This window comes from Malus sylvestris, chromosome 10, assembly GCF_916048215.2.
Source record: "Malus sylvestris chromosome 10, drMalSylv7.2, whole genome shotgun sequence".
Taxonomy (NCBI): domain Eukaryota; kingdom Viridiplantae; phylum Streptophyta; class Magnoliopsida; order Rosales; family Rosaceae; genus Malus; species Malus sylvestris.
In genome coordinates this window covers 32,158,546-32,176,958 of record NC_062269.1, presented here as the reverse complement: position 1 = coordinate 32,176,958, position 18,413 = coordinate 32,158,546, and the positions used below count along the sequence as shown (strand labels likewise).

At 39.4% G+C, this 18,413-nt stretch overlaps 2 protein-coding genes and 2 pseudogenes across 2 annotated transcripts; 3 read left to right on the top strand and 1 right to left on the bottom strand.

The window, feature by feature from the left end:
* The first annotated feature begins 1,572 nt into the window (after nt 1-1,572).
* On the top strand, nt 1,573-3,279 carry LOC126584788 (putative glycosyltransferase 7). The gene has a single exon (XM_050249133.1). The coding sequence runs from the start codon at nt 1,675-1,677 to the stop codon at nt 3,001-3,003; it is 1,329 nt and encodes a 442-aa protein (XP_050105090.1). The 5' UTR covers nt 1,573-1,674; the 3' UTR covers nt 3,004-3,279.
* Nucleotides 3,280-7,097: 3,818 nt separating this feature from the next.
* On the top strand, nt 7,098-8,717 carry LOC126586549 (galactomannan galactosyltransferase 1-like; annotated as a pseudogene).
* A 796-nt stretch (nt 8,718-9,513) lies between these two features.
* On the top strand, nt 9,514-11,095 carry LOC126584471 (glycosyltransferase 6-like; annotated as a pseudogene).
* Nucleotides 11,096-11,632: 537 nt separating this feature from the next.
* Nucleotides 11,633-17,729, bottom strand: LOC126586548 (T-complex protein 1 subunit gamma). The gene is made up of 13 exons (XM_050251401.1): nt 17,565-17,729; nt 17,300-17,361; nt 16,647-16,719; nt 16,106-16,173; nt 15,829-15,898; nt 15,127-15,195; nt 14,912-14,983; nt 14,338-14,411; nt 13,033-13,695; nt 12,822-12,947; nt 12,512-12,616; nt 12,330-12,404; nt 11,633-12,093 (listed from the first exon to the last, which is right to left on the bottom strand). Exons 1-13 carry the CDS (start codon nt 17,587-17,589, stop codon nt 11,905-11,907), a joined length of 1,671 nt encoding a protein of 556 aa, XP_050107358.1. The 5' UTR covers nt 17,590-17,729; the 3' UTR covers nt 11,633-11,904.
* Nucleotides 17,730-18,413: the final 684 nt, after the last annotated feature.

The window sequence follows — 18,413 nt, the reverse complement described above, 5'->3', positions numbered from 1 at the left end:
ACAATACTTTTTTTCAGTAACATTGTTAGAACTTATGCAAAAAATAAAAGGTTTTAACAGGCAAATAAGATATATAATTAGTTATAACAAGTTACTAAAAGAACTATTACTCCACATTGTGACAACTGACAAACTCATGTATCAATACCACAAACTTTTACTTTCATGACCAAAACTCAATTTTAATTTTCTCAGCAGAAAAGGAAAGAGATATATTACATTTATAAGCACCATGTGCAAGTCCACAAGAAATGCAAAGAAAACAATAAATTTGAATACGTGCCATGCTAAATATATGCAAAAATATGTTAAATAATAGAATGGGCCATGCTTCCAAGAAACAAGAAATTAATTCGAGCAAGAACAGTCCATGCTATCTTCAACATATTGGGGATCTCAATTCCATTTTTAATACCTCAAAAACCAATCAAATTCTGCATTTCTTTGGCCCTGTAAATTTTCCCCGCAAACATTGTTGATCCGGCCACCTTTTAAGCAGATAAAGGGGCATCAAGTTGTCTCGGTGGTCAATTAAAGTAAAGCCGACACTCAAGCGTAAAAAAAGATTGAGCAATTAAGCTAACAAAGTATGCAAATCCATTTATTATGCAAATCCATTAATTAATTAGACTGCTCCACCCAAGCTTATTCAACTTTAGACTAAAGATCCTAAAGATTGTTAATATATGAAAATCAGTAATTGAATTCTCTCCACGTGTTAAGACCAATCTAAAAAAAAAAAATCGGATATAATAGTCTTAGAAAGATCAATTATTTAGATTAATTTTGTAAATCATATAATGTGGTTGTTGATTATTGAATTAAGTGTTGATTAACGTTCTTATTTCTTGACACATCACTTGATTTGTATATTTAGTTTAAAAAATTGATCTAGGTACTCTTTATGTGTTCTGACACATAAAAAGTAACTCATTTAAATTACAAAAGGAGAAGGCTAATATCAACTTACGGAACATGTTACACACATTTACAATAAAAAATTGGTTTCAGAGATACTAAACATACAATAATATGTATATAAATCACACGTTAGTACTCATGTATTGTCTATATAATGTCTATCTAGTTCATTTTTTTTTATTAAAAATTTGTAACCAGTTCAATTTGTTTGTGTTCTCGAACGAAAATTATTGTATGATACTATAACACAGCAAAGCCGTTTGAATTATAATTGAAACACATATTACAATACAAATAGACGATAAATTAGTACTTTACGATGCAATAACAATAATTCATTTGCATGTTATAATACATTTGGATTGGCTATGCCATGTGAGTCACTACCTTCTAGTGAGAGAAATTTTTAGTTATGATGGGAATATAAATGGTACACCACGTGTTTTAATAGGAGTGGTGAGAAATTTTATTTTTTAAGTTATTAATTTTTTAGCACACATATCCCACCATTCGTATAATGACACGTCTTGTACTATCCCATGTACCGATCACACCGAAAAATCTCTCTTCCAGTAGAAGAGAGTAATTTTCTCAATCTAGGAGTACTTTTGTTTTTTTGTTTTTTGAACGAGACCACCCAATAAACAAAGACTTTGGTATTAATGCTTCTTCCTACTTACACTGCTCTAAGCGTAGGAAACAGATTTAGACAGCTACCACTTCCCCACTACTTTCACTACTCTCTCTTCAAAAATGGGTTCCTCAGAATTCTCTCTCTTCCAACAATCACCAAAACGATCCGCTTTCCACAAAGCCCCTTCCCTAATAGCAGATGGCTTTCTCTTCGTCGGCGGTGCATCATTGGCTCTCTCTGTGGTCTGGGCTCTCCTAACCTTCATCAACCCCACCACCATTAGCTTGGACAGCATCATCGCCTGGAACGCGGGTCCATGCGGACCCGACTTGAGCTCCGACTCGCCGGAGCCCACGTTCTACGACGACGAAAATCTCAGCTACGCGTTTGGGGAGCCAGTGAAGGATTGGGACTCGAAGCGCAGAGAGTGGCTGAAGCTGCACCCTTCATTCGCCGCCGGAGCCGCCGCGGATAACAGGGTTCTTCTGGTAACTGGGTCCCAGCCCACCGTGTGCAAAAACCCAGTTGGTGACCACTTACAGCTGAGGTTCTTCAAGAACAAAGTTGATTACTGTAGGATTCATGGGCACGACATATTTTACAACAGTGTTTTGTTGGATCCCAATGGTACTGGATTTTGGGCCAAATACCCGCTATTGAGGGCGGCTATGTTGGCTCATCCCGAGTCCGAGTGGATCTGGTGGGTCGACTCAGACGCGGTTCTCACCGACATGGAGTTCAAGCTTCCGTTGGAGAGGTACAAAGACCATAACTTGGTCGTGCATGGGTGGTGGAACATGGTGTATGAGCAGAAGAGCTGGACGAGCCTCAACGCTGGGGTTTTGTTGATAAGAAACTGTCAGTGGTCATTGAGCTTGCTGGATAAGTGGGCCAGCATGGGTCCACAGGGTCCGAATCCTGAAAAATGGGGGAAGATCCAAAAGTCCCTGATCAAGGACAAGGCGTATCCGGGCTCTGACGATCAGTCGGCTCTGATTTATCTCCTGATCAAGGAGAAGTCGAGATGGGCGGCTAAGATTTACTTAGAGAGCGAGTACAACTTGCATGGATACTGGCTGGGGATAGTGGACGGGCTTGATGGGATAAGCAAAGGGTACATGGAGGTTGACAGGGAGGTGGATTTGCTGAGGAGGAGGCATGCTGAGAAGGTCAGCTTGTTTTATGGTCAAATGAGAGAGAAGTACATGAGAGAGAGAGGGATTTGGAGAGAGAATAAGAGGAGGCCATTTGTGACACATTTCACAGGGTGTGAGCCGTGCAGTGGAGAGCACAATGGAATGTACACTTGGGAGGCTTGTTGGAATGGGATGCAAAAAGCTTTGAATTTTGCAGATAATCAAGTGCTTAGGAGATTTGGGTTTGTTCATCCAGACCTACTCAATTCATCTTTGGTTTCTCCTTTGCCATTTGATTTCCCAGATGCTTGAGTTTATTGGTTTTCATTTGTTTACTTAGTTTGTAATTCTGCGGTGGTTTTTAATAGAATGAGTAGATATGTAAGAAGAGAGCCTCTTTGTGGAGGGCTTACCTACACCGGCGGTATGCCAGACATCGCGCTTTTGGTCTAAGGCATGGCCCGGGATGTAGGAAAGTCTCTTTCCTCTTTGTGTGTCTGATTGCATGCTCTCCTGAATTATGTTGAAAAGTTGGATTTTGAGCACAGTTTTAGAATAAACAGAAAACTCTTGAAATTCATCATATAATATTTCTCTTCTTTCTTCTTCTCTCTTTAAGATGGATATGCGAGTAAAGAATTTTAAAGTGTAAATTATGGTGAGAACTAGTGCTGCAAAACCATTTCCAATACTGCACCAAATTAATAGTCTAATTTGCACCTAAATGCTTAAGAGTATAATTTGCACCCAAATTAATCAATAGTCTAATTTGCCCCAGCTGGTCCCCTTTTAAAATAAATAAATAAATAAAATAAAACATCACATGAACCACATTTTCATCTTATATTGAGATAAATTCTTGGGTGCGGCCGTCTGCCTGTACGCACAAAACACCCTATCTCTCTTTTATTTTGGTCCACCCCTTGTGTTTAATAACATGTTTTGAGTATCTGGACTGAAGAATTTTTCGGATATTTAGAGTTGGAAAAAGAAAAAAGTTGGGAATAGAAGTAGACTTAAACCCAGCTTCCAAATTTTAACTAGACATTTTTCTTCTTTTGGCATACTTTACATGTTACCCATGAAACACGATATTTTGAAGGGCCTTAATTGGTGGAGCTTGACACACTCGCATCGCTCGCACGCATGCTAAGAGTCAAAAGACTATAAATTTGATGGACCCTATAAATTTCGTTGTCAATGTCATGCCAGGTCTCCAAACTGGAAGAGCCGCCCACCACCAATTCCGTCGCTAAAGCGGCTATAATTGGCGACGAAAATGATACTAAGCTCCAACCTCATGTCAAACCCGTGACACATTACCCGTTGAACCGCATGCCATGCATAGCCGCTAGGGTTCAACTAGTGAAAGCAACTCATCTATTGCCACCTTTACAAAGGCCCCCGAAGGCATCAAAACCGCACAATGTTTTCCATAAGGACCTAAGGCAGTTCACACTGAATGAGACGATATGTGTCTTGGAGTAAGACGATTTAGGGTTTGGGGTTGAATATAATAATCCGGTTGAATCACATTGTATATTCATAATAGTTTTTATGTTTTCTATCCTTTCTACTGAGTTGATACTAATCATAGTTATTAACATGACATAAAAAAAAAGTTCAACTCAATGCTTTATTTCTGTCCTAGTTTGCATCCATTATCAAACCTAAAGACAAACAGTTGTTTGGGTTAATATTTAACTTTGGGCTTTATGATGATGGAGGCCCAAGAATACAAAAGCAAAGAGAGGATTGGGCTCGGACAAACGAATAGCCCATGAAGAATTAAAAATCATTTTTGCTAAGGCATAGGCAACATGCCTATGTGAGAGGTGATGGGTGACAGAAGGCAGCTCACCCCAGCAAAAAGCACTTTTCAAGGGCATGACTGGTAAATTAATGGTGACTCACCATCCTCCAAAGGTCATCAGCAAAAGGCAAAGTTTGGACAATCGGGCTGAAACGTCTATAAAAGCAGCAAGGGACATCAGAGACAAGGACATTCAACCAATCAATCAAAATACATCCAAACTTGCTTTCAAACAAGCAAGGAACCAGAAAGTTGCATTTTGTCCAGACTCTGCCTTTTTAGTCGTAGATCCCCCCCCCTTAGAAAGCCATCTTTTGTCAATTTTAAAAGCTTTGCTACCTTCCCCTAGTATTGTAGTATCGAATCCCTTTAGGAAACCCTATTTACATTTCATTTTCCAGAGTTTACAAACCCCTGTAAACGCAAAGAGAAATGGTTGCAAGAAGTTGAACCTGACCCAACAAGGTTATAATCTTGCCCGAGCCTCTTTTGTTTGTGTTTATGTAGAGTAGATCTGTTGTTCAATGCATATTCCTTTGTGTTTTTAATCATTTTCAACTGATCTTAATTCAAAGTTATGGTTAATTTGGCTAAGCTAATCAATCTTGTTTCTTTAGTGTTAACTGTAATCAAAGGAATGGTTGAAAAGGGCATGAACTCCCTTTATTTGAACATATGATATCATGAGTTAAAAGTCCTTGTTTACAAGGCAAGAAAAAGAACTTTATACAGTCTTAACACATCTGTGACAATCCATTGATAATCAAGAAGTCTAAATAACTTGTGGCGCAAGTAATCAACTCAATTCACAACTAAACAACAATTTGTTATACAAAGATAACAGTGGCACGCTCAAATCCTTGTTAGTTTTGATTGTGAGCCTTAAGGCCTAACAAAAGCCCCACAAAGGCACCATTCAAACTAACAGTAAACTCATATTGCAGTACACCAAGCAGCAAACCTTACTCGACAGGCAAAAGCCCCAGAAAACTGTGCGAGGGACAGATCCAACCCGAACAACAGTCTTACACTCTATGGGGTCCTACATTGACTACTATTCCTTAACTACATTTTCACCCCATTCATGTATTAACCCAACTCTGGCACACCAGTTATGCAGTTCAACAATATTGCGATGAAACTTCAATTCATTGTTAAATACTAACCAAATTCAACCCTTCTTTTTAATGAATCATCACCTTTAATTGAACAAATTAGGGCACAAAATGTGGTAATAAAAACACAAACCCTACCATGGGAGGGTCTTTCCAACCCAACGAACACAAACTGTACAAGATCATGTGCAGATTGAATACACATAACTCACATACGGCTCACCAAAAGCCGACCATACTGGTTGAGCCGGAGAGGATTAAGATGTACTTTAACATCCCGTGTGCCGTACTAACTACTAAGACACGACGTGACCTAACGTCCCAACAATCTCTGGTGTGCCATACTAACTACTAAGACACGACCAGACCTAACCTCCCAACAACCAAGGGACTAGAAGCGCAAACACGAAAGGTTGCTTGGTTCGAGTACTAGGGGCTTGGGAATGGGTATGGATGTTAGGTACTCAAGCCCAAGGGAAGAGCCCAACCCAAAAGACTAGTCCAATAGGTGGGAGGACCCCAAGGACTTAAGAACCCCTACACCCCCATAAGTGTAGTCGATGTGGGATCATAACATTACACCACCCTTCGGAAGCCGACGCCCACGGCGGCCCTTACTCTGGTGGCTTTCACTCTTAACGGCGGTGCACCCTTTGGTCATCCCGTTAAGGTAGCCCTTTCCAGGTCGCCCCCTCCGCAGCGTCGGGAACCTAGGCTCTGATACCAATGTTAGGTACTCAAGCCCAAGGGAAGAGCCCAACCCAAAAGACTAGTCCAATAGGTGGGAGGACCCCAAGGACTTAAGAACCCCTACACCCCCATAAGTGTAGTCGATGTGGGATCATAACAATGGAACTCAATTCCCATGTGTGGCAAATGCTTTGAAGGGATAGCTATCTCAATGGGTTTCAAACTCCCATGAAGGGGGGGATTATGAAACCCTTGGCTCCCTTCGGTTAATCTTGTTCATTGGGTTAAAACTAATCAAAACCGGACCATGCCCACCCTTACCTTTCTTACCTTAAGGACCTAGCCCGCTAAGTCAGTCCGGTACCTGATATTGTTTTTATACGCATACCCTGCACTTGGAAACTTGGAAGTAACTTCAATTTTTTTGTCGTACCTGTTGGATAGGTTAAACTGTGTCCATCTGAATTGACATTTCTTGTGTAACTTGTAAAAGATACCTAATGCTTGTACATAGTAATTTGTATTTACCTCTACTTTGGGTAAATCAAGTAAGATTTCCATTTTGAAATTCGATTCCTTCAGGTTCAAGAAATGATGCTACTTCAGTAGCTTTCGGGTATTGATACTCTGCTATATAAGTGCTTATAATTTTAAGCTTTACACAGATAAGCAAGCCTCTCCATAAATGGGGGTAAGGCTAGCCGACATTCACCTCTCCCAGACCCTGCGTAAAGCGGGAGCCTTGTGCACTGGGTACGACCATCGACCATCTACACAGATAAGCAAGCCTACCACTAAGGCACAGAGATGCCCTTGTAGCTTTCTTGGAAATGGGTTCATCAAAGTACGCTCCACCTAGACATTCAGTTCTCCACAATGCCTCTTGTTTAATCGCTCGCGGGTTCCTATTTGCCGCAGGAGCAGCTTTGGCTGTATCCTTGGGTTTGGCTCTCCTGCCCGTCATAAACCCCGACACAAACTTTGACAACTTCATCACCTGGAACAAAGTTACCTAGGGCCTTGACCCAGGATATGATCCAGCTGAGCCTACATTCTATGATGATCCAAACGTCAGCTACTCGATTGGGAAACCTATGGAAGACTGGGACGAGAAGCGCAAGAAGTGGCTGCTGCATCACCTTTCTTTTGCCGCTGGTGTTGGTGATCGGGTTCTTCTTGTGACAGGGTCTCAGGCAACAGCATGCAGTAACCCAGTTGGTGATCATTTGCTGCTACGGTTTTTCGAGAACAAAGTAGACTATTGCAGACTCCATGGCTATGACATCTTCTACAACAATCTGGCGTTACATCCAAAAGTGACTGGCGCCTGGGCCAAGTTACCTACTCTTCGGGCTGCCATGTTGGCTCATCCTGAGGTGGAGTGGATGTGGTGGGTTGACTCAGATATGATTGTCACAGACATGGACTTCAAGATCCCACTAGAGAGATACAAAGATCATAACCTAGTTGTGTATGGCTGGTGGCATGAGATATACGACAAGCACAGCTGGACAAGTGTCAATAAAAGTGTTCTTGATACGCAACTGCCAGTGGTCCATGAACCTCATAGAGGCATGGGTCATCATGGGGCCACAGACCCCATACTATGAAAGATGGGCCCGAAAGCAAAATTCATTGCTCAAAGACAAGCAAATTTCAAATTCAGACGATCAATCGGGTCTGATTTATCTTCTAATAACACAGAAAGAAAGATGGGCACACAAGAATTATGTAGAAAATGATTACTACCTACACCGATACTGGTTGGCAACTGTGGATGATCTTGACAGCACCACCAAACGATACATGGAGATTGAAAGAGAGGTGGACATGTTAAGGAGGAGACACGCGGAGAAAGTGAACCAGTTCTATGGAACTATGAGAGAGCAACATGTGAAGGATAAGGGCTACTGGAAAGATTATCTCAGAAGGCCAACTTCATTTATGGAATAGCTGTAACGATCTTATTTCTTCATGGTTGTTAACTTTGCGCACAAGCATCATCAAAGGCAGTACTGCAAAGGGAGAGAAATCACATAGTTCAGGCCATTTGAACATCAAGGGAATGAAGAAAGCTAGCCACAACGAGAAAACAGCTCTAAAATTGTTGGAAAATACTCTGATATTTCAAGCGAAAGCGAAACACAAGTGACAGCATATATAGAGTCTAATTTCTCAATGGTTTTTAAAGAAGAATCAGATGGTTATTTTTTTTTCAAGTTACTAATTGAAGTGGATTACTCTAATGACATGTAACCCATTGTGCAAACACATGCACGGATGCTGTATATCTTCAAATTGCTCAAAAGCTGGAAAGTTGCAAAAAAGAACTTTATCAAACTGGATCTAATGCTTTAAATGAAAGCAGAAAACAACCCCAGAGATTTGAACAGTAATGACAACTAAAATCAAAGCTCTTTCCCTATATCACCAACTGATGAGAAACTGAGTGAATTAACCTACTCATTTCCTCAAAGACAAATATAAAGTTTGTCGTTGTAATAGCAGAGTAACACTATGTCAGCATTAATGTGAGGATTACCATTGAAATCAAAGTAACTTGGCCTGGAATTATGAAGGCCCTCGTTTTTGCAGAGTTTCGATACAAAGACAGTGAATCCGGGATTAAAATTCAGAATATTTATGTGAGATAACTAAAGATATGGATAAATTGACAAGATTGTTAACCAATTTGAACAGTGATTTGTGTGTAAAATAGTTAGCTTGTTCTAGTTTATTTTAAACTGTTTGAATCTGTATTTTATTACGTTTCTCTATATTATCAATACAAGAGCGAGGTTCTCTGTTGCAATAGTCACTCACAGATGGTAGAAAATAAAATGACCAAGACAATTTGCGTTTTCAGAACCTCTATAATCTACATTTCAATAAATCACGGAGCAAAACGATTCTAAAACAGTGTAACTGAGATTGTGAGCTTCAACCTGCCAAGAAATGATAGTCACATATCTGATTCCGGAGAGCTGCAATCCTACTCAAGCTACGCTAATTTCAATTCAAGAGCAATGATGACACCTGCAGGAAAGAGAGGTGGAACATTAATATTGTTTCTCCGTAACTGTCTGAGAATTATTTCTTGCACGAGAAAAAAATACAAACTTAGAAGAGCCACCTCAAAACAATCATGGTTGAATGGACAGATTTGTAACCTAGATATAACTCCTATTTTTTAGTTGTACCTGTTGAGTAGGTTACATTGGTGCCCACCTAATTTGAGATTTCTTCTCACAGTGCTTGTACCCAGTAAATTGTATTTAGCTTTACTTTGGGTAAATGTAGCAAGATTGCCATTCAAAATCCCATGTCTTCATGTACAAGAAACGATACTTTAGTAGCTTCCATCAATGTTGAGGATCCAGACAAAGCCAAAGTACTAGCATGCACGCTCGCCCGCGCACGCCTTTATACATATAGCAAAGCTACAACTCAGGCACAGAGGTACCTCGTAGCTATCTTGGAAATGGGTTCACCAAAATACCATCCACCTAGACGTTCAGTTCTCCAAAAAGTCTCTTGTTTAATTGCTCACGGGTTCCTATTTGCCGGAGGAGCAGCTCTGGCACTGTCCTTGGTTTTGGCTCTCCTGTCTGTCATAAACCCCGACACAAACTTTGACAACATCACCCGTAACAAAAGTTCCCAAGACCTTGACTCGGGATATGACCCAGCCCAGCTGAGCCTACATTCTATGATGATCGATACATCAGCTACTCGATTGGGGAACCTGTGTTAGACTGGGATGCCAAGCGCAAGGAGTGGCTTCAGCGCCACCCTTTTTTTTGCTGATAGTGCAGGTCATCGGGTTCTTCTTGTAACAGGGTCTCAGCCCTCAGCATGCAGTAACCCAGTTGGTGATCATTTGCTGCTACGGTTTTTCAAGAACAAAGTAGACTATTGCAGACTCCATGGTTGTGACATTTTTTACAGCAATCTGGCGTTGCATCCAAAAGTGACTGGTTCTTGGGCGAAATGCCCGACTCTTCGCGCTGCTATGTTGGCTCATCCTGAGGCTGAGTGGATCTTATGGGTTGACTCAGACGCAATCTTCACAGACATGGACTTCAAGCTCCCTCCAGAGCGATATAATGACCATAACCTAGTTGTGCATGGCTGGTCACATGAAGTATACGTGAAGCACAGCAGGACAGGTATCAATAGCGGGGTGTTCCTGATACGCAACTGCCAGTGGTCCATGGACCTCATAGAGGAATGGATCATCATGGGGCCACGGAGCCCATACTACGAACGATGGGCACAAATACAAAGTTCAGTGATCAAAGACAAGCAAATTACAAATTCAGACGATCAAACGGGTCCGATTTATCTTCTAATAGCACACAAAGAAACCTGGGCGGAGACTCACCTAGAGAATGAATACTCCCCACACGGATACTGGTTGGCAATAGTGAACGGTCTTGACAACATAACCAAAATATACGTGAAGGTGGACAGAGAGGTGGCCGTGTTGACGAGGAGACACGCGGAGAAGGTGAGCCAGTTCTATGGAGCTATGAGAGAGCACTATCTGAAGGATAAGGACTACTGGAGAGATTATCTCAGAAGGCCTTTTCTCACGCACTTCAGTGGGTGTCAACCATGCAGTGGGCAACACAGCCCCGCTTTCACTTGGGAAGCTTGTTGGAAAGGGATGCAGAGGGCTTTAAATTTCGCAGATAATCAAGTGCTTAGCAGATTTGGCTTTGTGCATCCCGACCTACTCAACTCCACATTTGTGTCTCCCCTGCAATTTAATTTCCCGGCTTGACCAATTATTTGTAAGTTGTGCAATTTGTACCCTTGCCATACTATCGAATTATTAGGGCGTAAGGGCAGGTTTAGTACTATTTCTGTTCTCTTTCCTACAAAACAGTTGGAACATATCATTCGAAATACGATTGTGAGCTTCAACCTGCCAAAAAATGATGGTAAGAAATCAGAATTCCTGAGAGCTGTAATTTAAATCTCCGTCTTTCTCGAATTCACCTTTGACGAGAATCGAACTTGAGACCTAAATAAACCCTCCCCTTGTTCCTCTCCTGTCACCTCCCTACCCAGTGCAGCGCCCCAAACTGCTCTAATCCAAATTATCACTGATCCTCAAACCAACAAATCAGCCAATCATCGTATGTGGTTCAAATTAACCTTTGCCTCTTGCTTCAATTTTTTCTTGATTGTGGAACGAACTTTGAACTTCAAGAAGTAAAATGACAAATTTTCAGTTTCAATGAGCAAAATGAGATCAAAAGCCAAGATTTGCTTTCTCCCTTTTCAGTCACTATAAAAAAATTGAAGTCATTCACAATGCTCAAAAGAAACATCATTCCACATATGGCAAGCTAACAAGTACACAAAAAAACTGGTGGTCCAAACATAGGATGACATGGCTGGCTAACATAACATTCCCCACATCAAGAGAGAAATAAAGAGAAGATACAAACACACACACTCCTCCGAAGTCAAAGGTATCGTTATAACCTACAAAATATCCTCATCAAACTCATAATGCTCCTTTTCTTTCTTCTTGAAAGCAAAACTTAATTCAAATCGAGAAGCACGCCATCGTCTTCTCCATTCTCACTCGGGAATCATTTGCTCATTATCAGCGTCGCCTTCTGTCTCAACTTGAGGCTTTGAAGGACCCTTGGAACCAGGAGGCTGCTTCTTCTTAATCCCACTCACAATGTCATCGATTCTGAGAAGTAGGCAAGCGGATTCTATGGCTGTTTTAAAGGTCTGAGCCTTGACGTTGTATGCATCCCATATCTGACATGATAAGTATAAGCAACTAACAGCCCTTCCCATACAAAAGAGAATTTGATATTCAAGACTTGGTGGATATGCTCAAATCGTAGCTAGTGACATTTATTTTAGTAATAAGCAGGATTACAGCAGTTCCCCTCACATGGATGCTGTTGAAACATATACCAATCCCCCAACGAAGTAGGCTGCTGACAAAGTAAAGGGAAAGCACAAATAAGAAATGAAGGAGATCCAACTACCTTTTTCTCCTTCACGTCAGTTATCGCACCAGTGTTTCCGTCTATGCCAATCCATGCATTTTCACCATTTGCATGCTATGGAAACAAATTGTAGTTAATATAAAAACAAAATGCATCAGAACATATAAGAAATGATCTAGTGATGGTAAAACAGAACAAAGCCATAGGGTAAAGATTCAAACCTTTCCTTGCAGTGCCGTCATTGTTCTAATCACATTAACCCCGCAATTCTGAGCCAAAGTTCGTGGTATAGCCTCAAAAGCTATAGCGGCAGCTTCATATGGCCACTGTTATATACCATCAAAACAAAAATGTAATGTAAAGCCACAGCTAATTCTTAATCTCCAATATGTCAAAAGCATGTGAACTAAAGCAACAGACAGTTCTTAGTCTTAGTGTTCATCTTTTTATTTTCACAAGGAGTTCTCCAGATTCTTGGACCAGTTTTACCCAGAAAATACCAAACTTTTGGATGAGGAGAAGTGAGTTTACCTTTTCGATACCTTCTACAGATGAGCTCTTTTGCTTTAATGTTGCAGATACAGTTAACTCTGTAGCACCACCACCAGGAACAAGTTTTGGATTTTTGAGGATGTTTCTTGCTACTGACATAGCATCCTACAACAAAGTAATTAATAAATAACAAAATTTCACTTATTATATTTACTTCCATGTAATGGGATAAAAAATAAAACCATCATACCTGCAAATTTCTTTCCACTTCATTTAAGAGATCCTTACTAGGGCCTCTTAAGAGTATAGTACAGGCTTTGGGATCTTTGCAATCAACAATGAAAGCAAAATACTCATCACCAATTTTCTTGACCTCAAATAGCCCAGCCCCTGTACCAACATCAGACTCTTGCAATTCATCTGGTCTGTTAACAATAACAGCTCCACAGGCCTTAGCAATTCGGTTATTATCTGTTTTCCGCAACCTCCTGATTGCACTGACGCCAGCCTTGCTCAGGTAATGGCATGCCAAGTCACTAAGCCCCTTCTCTGTGATAACCACATCTGGCTTAAACTTCAATATCTGCACGCACAGGCTCTCGATGTATTCTTCTTCCAGTTTTAGTAGGACTCCCCAATCTTCTTCTTTAAGTAACTCAGCATTTGTTTGGTTCTCGCCTTTCTTATACTCAAGAGGACAGTCAAGAAGAATGATCCTTGGGTTGACAATCTTTCTTCTCATTTTTCCAGGTGCAATAACATCTTTGTTAAACATTACTCCTTTCAGAACCACTGAATCTTCCAACTGGCCACCAGGAACCTTCTCAACCTTAATGTACTTTTTGATATCCACTTCTCGTAGACCCTGGCCAAGGTCCACCCCGACTATTGTGGTGGCATCAAGTGCTAAATCCTACAAGAAGAAAACCCAATATATGGTTAGTTATGAGTGAGTTCATTGTTGTAATTTGTCACTATAATCAGATCTGAAGAGTGAATACCAATAGTCCAAGTAATTGATTCTTTTGAGTTGATTCTCATTGCAAGGCGGCTCGTTCAAATGCAAGACATAATATATAACCAATAATATTGAAAACTATGAAATCAATGCAGTAACTTTCCACCTAGAGACGCAAAGTCATACACTCATACAGAGTTACCTTGCAGGCATGAGGCCACAGTTTATCTATCAAATACTTGTAACATGAAAGACAAAGTGTTGGAAACATAATAGACAAAATGTAATTTATCTTAATTGTATAATAAAATAAGGAAAAAAACACAAACGTCTAAAGTCAAGAATAAAAGTTAGAAATCCATGGTTAAACCCCACTTTTGATTTAAAGATGATGTTTATCTCTCAGAACTACAAAGCTCAGAAAATAAGTATTGCATGTTTCATAAAAATATTTTCCTTGACAAAATCTTAAAGTTTTGTCATATATCCTTCATCGGCCACTTTACAGACTACATAAACGAAGAACCTTAAGACTTGGAAACCAATAAATAAGAAGAAATAACTAAATGCAAAATCTGTATTTATACAAGTACTTACAGCAATTAAATCCCCAAACTGACTAGTGAACTTTGTACCGATACAACTCTTGACCAGCCCCAACATTGTTGCACCTGCCACGTAAAGCATACATAAGTAACATCCCAAAACTGCTAGCTTCTCATTTCAAATATTCGTTACTCAAGGTAAATTATTATTACAAAGGATATTTAGTCACTGACAGGTTTGCAATCATAACAATGAGTGTTATCATTGGCAAGAACTGGCCACTTAAAATTCTGCCGTTCCACACCAATTATGCTGTTTTGATTTCTTAACTCACTCAAAATATGAATTCGTAATTTAATCTAGTTACAGCTAAAATTGCTAAATGAAAATTAAGCGATGCCCATTCCCCAGTTTTTCCTAAGGAAAATCTGAAGCTGCATGAATCTGATTGAGCACAAGGAATACTGCCCTGAGTTTATCTCTATGTTCTAGTCTTATGCATGCCATCACATTTTCACAAAAGTTGGATTAGAATGAGAGCTTGGGATTTATATTCTGGGCACCAAATACAAAAATAATAATTCTATACTGTGATGATGAGTAGAAAGAAACCAAACAAACTTACGATCCTTCACATCAATGTCCATTGCTATTTTGTCAAGAACAGCAATAGCATCCTCCAGAGCTTTGTTGTAGGCTACAACCAAAAAACAGAAATTTAAAAAACATTGAAACAAAACAATTAGGAAAAGAATAAATTGTAAACCAAAATCAAATCCAAAACTGTACATGAAAGAAAAATCAAAAGGGAAAATGTTATTGTAATTTCTTTCAACTTACCTCGGCAAATAACAGTAGGATGATAGCGCTTGTCAATAAATGCTTCTGCAACATGGAGCATCTCACCAGCTACACCAAATTTCATTCCAAATGTAAGACATAGAACAAACTTCAAGTGCACATATAATAATGTTGTAAGTTGTAACATGTCCAGTATATAGAAAAATACACAACCTTCCTCAAGCTTTACTAAATTCCATAATATATATTATTAAACAAGTTAATCCCATTTCTGTTTAATCTACTTATATACCACACAATGTATAGTACTAAATACATTTGACAAATATAATGGGGCTTTTCGCATTAAGCCCCCAAAGACAACACTTCTTAGCAATAAATACCTACTTTTATTCTACCCATTTTGTTAACTTTTGTTGTTGTATAGCTTTAAGTCCTCAACATGTTGGAACTTTTAGCAATAAGCCCACATTTTTTTGCCAATTGTCCTCAATTTAGGCCCTAATATTTAACAATAAGTCCATTAAAGGCTAAGGAATACAAGCTTTTGTAAGGGGTTTTCTCTAAAACTTGAAGAATTTAGAGGGTTTTTACTAGTCTCCCCTATTTATTAATTGAAAGCCAAATTTTTTTGCTCCATTAAAAGATTGAATAAGAATATAAGCGAAGTTTCAAATATATACTATATATCCCTTAAATCAACAGTGAATTGCATGTACGTAAAAAATGCTCAAAGCATACCAAGGACAATGACAGATGTTGTTCCATCGCCTACTTCTTCATCTTGTGTGCGACTTAATTCAATCATTGACTATCACCAAAATTTTCAAAAGAGCAAAGGTAAGAATAACAGATAAAATGAGAGCGAGGTCGGGAGGTCATAAAAAAACAAAGGATTTACAAGAAAGAAGATGGGGGAACAGAAGCAGATATTAAGGATAAAGAAATTTTTGAATCGAAAAGATATAAAAAAAAAAAAAAAAATCCAGAAAGGAACAACTTGAGACAAATATCATGCCTTTGCTGCAGGGTGAGCAAGATCCAATTCACGCAGAATGGCATTTCCGTCGTTAGTCACTACAATTCCTGTAAGAAACATGGGTAACAACTATGTTAGTGTATTGCAAACTAAACAAGATCCAAAAGAAAGCCATGTGCTACGATGCATGGACACAGACACGGGGATACGACACGACACAAAGATATGTCAAATTAACAAGAACAATTGTTGTATGACCACAAGCGAATATGACACGACACAACACAACATGGGGATACGAGGGGATACCACCATGTCCATGCATCGTAGGCCATGGGGATAATAGATGCATGAAAGAGTTCATGACCAGTAACATCAATCTAAAATTTACTTAATTGCAAATAGAACAGTAAAAAACTTCTTTGATTCAAAATAATTCAATCACGGAAATAAACATGCGGCCACCTACAATAAGGGCTTACTTAGGTTGTAAAAATTGAGGGAAAATAAAGCATTACATTCTATTTCAACAAATATACAGATAAAACAACAAAACTTATCAGACGGCGAAAAGGATTACCTCCACTTGCGTCAAGTAGCATCTTGAGCATGGACCGAGGGCCCAAGGTTGTCCGGATTATGTCAGCAACAGCCTGTAATTATCAAAATGCTTCAAATTTGTGTGTTCATGAGACCCTAAGTGTTAATAGTCTGACAAAGTATACACAGAGGAATCATAAAAATATTCTCTTGAAAAGAAAAAATCATTGAAAACTACAACCCTAGATGATTAAGAGTACTTTTATAAGAATGTACTAAACATTTTCACAGTTAGAAGGTTAATACTCATGTCAACTCATTCAGAAATTAATACGTTCAATACAAATACTAAAACATACATTTTCAGATGAATTTCAATTCAATTCAGTTTCCGCCAAACTTTTTTAAAACCCGAAATTACAACAGCATGTTTTTCAGTAAGTCATTCACCACATGCTGAGCTAGACAGACCCAAACAAAACTCTTTTTAAAGACTCTGTCCAATTTATATACTTCATCCCCATACGAAAGCAAAACCCATAAAAAAATTAGCAGATTATACAGTAAATTTATCTCCAAGACTTCAAAATAAAAACATTATTTTCCCTTAAACGAACCAAACTGTTTAGGGTTTTACATTTCAATCCAAAATAAAATGTTTAGACTCGTAAACCCGAATGCCCGTAATCTTACCTTCGATGCCTGGATATTTCCATGGTGTACTTTACTCCCTGACTCACGCTTCAACGAATCTTCTGCTCAGATCAGTTCAAACAAGCACAATCAGCAAAAACAAGCAATTGGGTTATCACAGGAACACAAATCTCATCCAAAAAATGGCAGAAAACAACACAAAATTCGAGCTTTTCAGAAACCCAAATGAAAGACCAACTCAAAACCTAAACTTTGAAGTAACTGCAAGTTACGGGAGTGAAAAAAAGAAGGGAAGGGAGCTTACTGAGGACGAGCACTGGGGCTTGCATGGTGATGGCGAGATCTGTGTGAAACTGTTGAGTGCGAGGAGGAAGAAGGAAGAAGGTAGAAGAAGAGTAGAGAAGTCTGGAAAGGTTTTTGTGCGAGGGAAACGCCGATACCGGGATTTTATTGAAACCTTGCTAGTGCGAAATAGGTCTGCAAAAATGGGTCGGGGCGACCCTGGTCCATTAGCACTTAAGGTCAATTGGGCTTTGGAAGTCTTTTCGAATTGGGCTGGGTGAGGTTGGCCCGAAATGTTATATAAAACTTTGTGCACTCAATTTTTTTTTCTTTGGACACTCATAATTATATTTAGGGTAAAAGATTGTTTACTACCCTCATGTTTTGTGGTTTTCAACATTTAGTACATCAAGTTTTTTTCGTCTCAGATTCATACCTAAAGTGTAAATTTTGGGACAGTCTCATACATCCGTTGGTCAAACTGTTAAGTTTCCCGTTACCTGTGACGTGGCGCCCATGTGGACACTGGCTGGACGCCACGTGTCATCCACGTTTTTTTTTTGTTGTTGTTCTTCTTCTTCTTCTTATTTCTAGTGCGAAATAGGAAATGGGTTGGGGCGAAATAGGTTTGCAAAAATGGGTCGGGGCCTTCTTCTTCTTCTTCTTCTTCTTCTTATTTCTAGTGCGAAATAGGAAATGGGTCGGGGTGAAATAGGTCTGCAAAAATGGGTCGGGGCGACCCTGGTCCATTAAGACTAAAGATCAATTGGGCTTTGGAAGTCTTTTCGAATTGGGCTGGGTGAGGTTGACCCGAAATGTTATATAAAACTTTGTGCACTCAATTTTTTTTTTCTTTGGACACTCATAATTA

Coding starts and splice junctions, on each gene's coding strand:
- LOC126584788 (XM_050249133.1), top strand. CDS start 1,675: ATGGGTTCCTCAGAATTCTCTCTCTTCCAACAATCACCAAAACGATCC.
- LOC126586548 (XM_050251401.1), bottom strand. CDS start 17,589: ATGCAAGCCCCAGTGCTCGTCCTCA. Junction 14,412..14,911: donor GGACATTGATGTGAAGGATC/GTAAGTTTGTTT, acceptor TTTACGTGGCAG/GTGCAACAATGTTGGGGCTG. Junction 12,948..13,032: donor AAGTGGAAAGAAATTTGCAG/GTATGATGGTTT, acceptor ACTTTGTTGTAG/GATGCTATGTCAGTAGCAAG.